The 5,187-nt window shown below is 50.7% G+C and overlaps 2 protein-coding genes across 2 annotated transcripts in view; both read left to right on the top strand.

Annotated features, from left to right (window-relative positions):
* The first annotated feature begins 235 nt into the window (after window positions 1–235).
* LOC135637189 (receptor-like serine/threonine-protein kinase SD1-8) lies at window positions 236–3,328 on the top strand. Its single transcript, XM_065149713.1, has 7 exons — window positions 236–1,530; window positions 1,612–1,734; window positions 1,809–1,945; window positions 2,044–2,254; window positions 2,339–2,576; window positions 2,653–2,803; window positions 2,884–3,328. The coding sequence occupies exons 1-7, from the start codon at window positions 237–239 to the stop codon at window positions 3,190–3,192; spliced, it is 2,463 nt and encodes an 820-aa protein (XP_065005785.1). The 5' UTR covers window position 236; the 3' UTR covers window positions 3,193–3,328.
* A 784-nt stretch (window positions 3,329–4,112) lies between these two features.
* The window catches only part of LOC135635882 (G-type lectin S-receptor-like serine/threonine-protein kinase At2g19130), a 2,676-nt gene continuing 1,601 nt past the window's right edge, over window positions 4,113–5,187 (top strand). The window contains exon 1 of the mRNA XM_065147304.1: window positions 4,113–5,187. This exon is cut by the window's right edge and continues 1,601 nt beyond it. Coding sequence (XP_065003376.1) covers window positions 4,136–5,187 — 1,052 coding nt within the window. The 5' untranslated portion in view covers window positions 4,113–4,135.

The raw sequence follows: 5,187 nt of genomic DNA, 5'->3' as shown, positions 1-5,187 counted from the left end.
CGTCATGACTCATATTTGATAGACCAAAAAAGTTGGAGACTGTTTTTATTGGATACGAGATTGATTTAAAATTTTTAATTCATTTGAAGTCGTCGCTGAGTTAAAGTCAAAATTTTGAATTGACCGAGTGATAATCTAACAGAGAAAAGTCAATGTCGTAAAAAAATAATAGTCCGACGGATAGCGCTTAAAATATGTCTGAAACTTAGCACTAGTGATTGGTGTTGGCCAGGCGGATGACGAAGGCCTCGGTGCTTCTCTGCCTTCTCACTGCTTCTATCCTCTGTTCCCCCGCCATTGGAGGCGACACTGTCACACCCAACCGACCTCTCGTCGACGACGGAGAAACCAGCTTAATTTCCGCTGGTGGCAGCTTCGAGTTGGGCTTCTTTAGCCCCGTCGGTTCTACCAACCGCTACATCGGCATATGGTACCACCGCATCCCGATCCAGACAGTGGTCTGGGTTGCCAACCGCCAGCGGCCGGTCACCGGCCGTTCCGGAAAGCTGTCCTTGGAGACGGACGGAGCACTCGTGATCACCGATGGCAAGAACTCCACCGTCATCTGGTCCTCGGGTTCGCTGGCCCTTGGGAACCCAGTGGCGCGGCTACTCGACAACGGGAACTTCGTCGTGGAGGAGGAGGGCAGTGACGACGACCCGAGAGGCTTTGCGTGGCAGAGCTTCGACTTCCTGACGGACACGCTTTTGCCGGGCATGAAGATTGGGTGGAACCTAACGAGCCGGCTGGACCGCAACCTCACGGCTTGGAGGAGCGTCAGCGATCCGGCGCCGGGCGAGTATGCCAACGGCATCGACGAGCACGGGAATCCCCAAATATTTCTGTGGTCCAGGAGCCGGCCGTACTGGCGTGGGGGTTCATGGAACGGCCGCCAGTTCAGTGGCATCCAGGACATGAAGACCGACGACGTGATCCACATGGTGTTCGTGGTGGACGCCCGCGAGATCGTGTACTCGTTCTACACGCGCGACCCCTCGGTCGTCTCAAGGCTGGTCATGAACCAGTCGGGCATCCTGCAGCGCCTGGTGTGGCTCGAAGACAGAGAGAGGTGGAGCGTCTTCTGGTCCGCGCCCCAGGACCAGTGCGACGACATGTTGTCGCCCTGCGGCCCCTACGGCGTCTGCCACCCCAACGAATTCGCGATGTGTAAGTGCTTGCAGGGGTTTCACCCCAAGAATCGCAGCAGATGGAGTCCGAGGGAGGGGACGGACGGATGCGTGCGGAACACGGAGTTGGACTGCCGGAACGGGACCGATGGGTTTATCACACTCAGCAGCGTGAAGATACCGGACACGTCGACGTCGATGGTGGTCAGGAGCATGAGCCTGGAGGAGTGCGAGGTTTTGTGCCGGAGGAATTGCTCCTGCAAAGCCTATGCCAGCGCCAACATCAGTGGGACCGGGAGCGGCAGCGGGTGCATCATATGGACGACGGAGCTCACCGATATCAAAATGTACGACAGTGGTTCAGGACAAGATATCTATGTCAGGCTGGCGGCTGCCGACCTTGGTACGTTCGATCACTTATCATGGTAGTCTGCGTGAGGAACTGATCTGTTTTTTACTTAACGAGATGACGTTTATCTTTCAGGCTCTGAATCAAACCAGTCTCACCGGAATCATGTGGTCGTGATCATCATCGTAGTCTCTGCTCTGGCAACCTTTTTCCTGCTTTCTGTTGCTTGCTTCGTTTGGAGAAGGAAGAAGAGAAGAAGTATCATCAACGCTTGTCATCTCCTTCTACTAAATTTGTGAGATATACTTTTTACCGGTCAATTTGCTTCACAGATCGCTACATTGACGAAGAAACACACGAACAGGACTTGGACCTCCCACTATATGATTTAGACACAATAGCAGGCGCCACCGGCAACTTCTCCATGGACAACAAGCTTGGTGAGGGCGGTTTTGGTCTAGTATACAAGGTGTAAACGAGCTCAACAGGCTGAAGCTTCGCCAAATTCTCTACTATTGACAATCGATGTGCTTCGAGTTAACTGGCCTTTGAATGCGATGATTACAGGGTAAGCTGCGGGAGCTACAAGAGATAGCTGTGAAGAGGTTATCCGAGACATCGACGCAGGGCCTGGCTGAGTTAAAGAACGAGGTAACGCTAATTGCGAAGCTACAGCACCGTAACCTCGTCCGGCTTCTGGGTTGCTGCATCCAAGCAGGGGAGAGGATGCTGATCTACGAGTACATGCCCCACGGAAGCTTGGATTCCATCTTGTTTGGTTAGTTAATCTTCCATTCACTACTTCCATTTTCAATCTTAGCTCGCTTAGCTGAAGAATGATTGATGCTGAATCTGTAATCAGACAAGACTAAAGGGGCATTGTTGGACTGGCAAACACGGTACAACATCATCGTGGGGATTGCTCGAGGCCTTCTGTACCTCCACCGTGATTCTAGATTCAGAATCATTCACAGGGATCTGAAAGCTAGCAACATCCTTCTTGACAAGGATATGAACCCCAAGATATCGGACTTTGGCATGGCAAGGATGTTTGGAGGGGACGAAACAGACGCAAGAACCAGGAGAGTCGTCGGGACGTAGTACGTGCCAACTCTAGATCCTATCTCACGGTGCTCGTACTGCGAAGGTCTCTTATCATCTTCCCTAACAATGCAGTGGATACATGTCTCCCGAGTACGCCATGGACGGAATCTTCTCGGTGAAATCTGACGTCTTCAGCTTCGGTGTTTTGGTGCTGGAAATCGTAAGTGGCAGAAAGAACAGAGGAGTCTATCAATCTTCACACCACCTAAATCTTCTAGCACATGTAAGTGCGACATCTTTTACATTGTACTTCCACTTCAATGCATACATAATTCTGAACCTTAATTACGAAATCGATTTCAGGTATGGAGTCTTTGGAATGAAGGTAAAGGGCTGGAATTAGCGGATGCGTCAATGGGGCCGTCGTCGCTTCCCGTGGCCGAAGTCATGAAGTGTATAAAGGTGGGACTTTTGTGCGTTCAAGATCGACCAGAATACAGACCAACGATGTCGTCGGTGGTGGAGATGTTGGGCGGTGACAGTGCTCTCCTACCGCAGCCAAGACAACCAGGTTTTATCGTTGCAAAAGATCCATCTGAAACCAATTCATCTACAAGCAAGCAAGACTCGTCCACAAACCACGTATCGATGACGATGTTGGAAGGTCGATGAGATGGATGTAATAGTAGAAAGTTATTCACACACGATGTCCTTTGTGGAGAAGCTGAGCAAAGTAGCTGCTGCTTTTGTTGATGTATAAATGTGATTTAGTCAACGCAGTATCCAACCCCAACTATCTCTGATTGTATGAGAAGGCTTTCCAGACTCTCCTTGGAGTTGGTGACATTTTGCAGCTGACGTCGCCATGATCGGCTGTCGAGCTCTCACAAGAAGACGAATACTAGCGAGCGTCATAGCCGTCCATTGTTGACTCAGAGGATCCTGTTGCATCCGAGAAGGATCGCGGTTGTCGTCGTCGTCTTCATCGTCATCACTATTCGAAACCACCTAAATTGACATGGTGAGCGTGATGGAATCCCGTCCATGGACGACCGAATTTAAGGAACACTACGCATCCACTCCATCTAGAAGGTCACCACACCACGGCCAGGTGTTGGTTGATGCATGCGATTACGTCATCCGAACACTGCTGGACTCAATTTCCTGCCCCAGAAAGAGCTAAATAGAATCTTCCTTGGAATGTTTTCCATACGACAATGCATTCATAAGAGTTAGCCGCCAGGAATGTGTAGTAGAGTGCTTAGTCTATCACGTTATCTACGATAAGCACTCCATCAGTTGGCTTTACTTCAGACCTTTAATTTAACCCTGCGTGGCTTTAAGAAATGCTTGGCCGGAGTCTAGAATATTGATCTTTAAACCAGTCAAAGAACAAGAACGAAGGATCGCCAAGTGAGTCCACCGTAGCCATTTGCCAAGGTGTGTGATTGGATGTCTTGGTGGATGTTGCATGCTGATCAAGACATGTAAGCTATAGTTTTCTCTCTTGAATGCGAATTAGACATCTGTCACGGTAGGTAGAAAGAATTGAAGGGACCGTCCATAAAGCTAAGCATTCTGCGACCAAATGGTTTTCGTCGCACGTCACTTGGCTATGGACACCAACATCTTCTCTCTTCCGGTCCTTCTTTCCCTTCTCTTCTTCTCTCAACCTATCCATCGCTCTTCGGCAAGCGATACCATTTCTATCGGTCAATCTCTCTCTGGAAGGCAGACGATGATCGCCAAGGAAGGCAACTTTGAGCTGGGCTTCTTCACTCCAGGTAACTCCGGCAACTACTACGTAGGCATATGGTACAAGAAACTCCCGGGGCAGACTGTTGTTTGGGTGGCAAACAGAGGCAACCCCGTCTCCAACGCCACCGATGCAGAGTTGCGTCTCTCCGATGATGGCAATTTAGTCGTCCTCAACAGCTTCAAAGTCCCCATCTGGTCTTCCAACTCCACCATATCAACCTCGAACGCCAGCGTGGCGGTCCTTCTCGACACTGGAAATCTTGTGCTGAAAGATGGGTCGAACTCGTCCACTCTACTCTGGCAGAGCTTCGATCATCCCACCGACACATGGATGCCGGGAGGATGGCTTGGAGTGAACAAGATCACAGGGGAGTACCAGAGCATCACCTCGTGGGAAAACCCGGAGAACCCTGCGCCCGGGCCTTTCGCTCAGAGCATGGACCCTGACGGCTCCAACCAGTATGTTATCCTGTGGAATGGATCTGAAATATATTGGAGTAGCGGGCTCTGGAATGGCCAGTACTTCACCGGAGTCCCTGGAACCAAAGAAAGCACTGCGTTCAACTTCACCTTCGTCGACAACCGTGACCGGAAGTTCGCTACGTACACGATCGCCGATAGTGCTTTCATAACTCGCTACGTGATCGACTCAGCCGGACAGGGCAGGCAGTGGTACTGGCTCAACACGACCCAGGAATGGCAGACAGTCTTCACGCAACCATTAGCTCACTGCGATGTCTATTCTCTCTGCGGGCCCTTTGGCATCTGCAACCAGAAGAACTCCCAACTCTGCCAGTGTCTGGTTGGATTTGTGCCGACTTCGATCCATGAGTGGCAGCTGAATGACTGGAACTCAGGATGTAAAAGAAGAACTGGATTACAGTGCGGGAATCGAACCTCGGACAACGG

Source organism: Musa acuminata, chromosome BXJ3-4, assembly GCF_036884655.1.
Source record: "Musa acuminata AAA Group cultivar baxijiao chromosome BXJ3-4, Cavendish_Baxijiao_AAA, whole genome shotgun sequence".
In the NCBI taxonomy this organism is placed as follows: Eukaryota; Viridiplantae; Streptophyta; class Magnoliopsida; order Zingiberales; family Musaceae; genus Musa; species Musa acuminata.
This window is presented reverse-complemented; position numbering and strand designations above follow the sequence as displayed.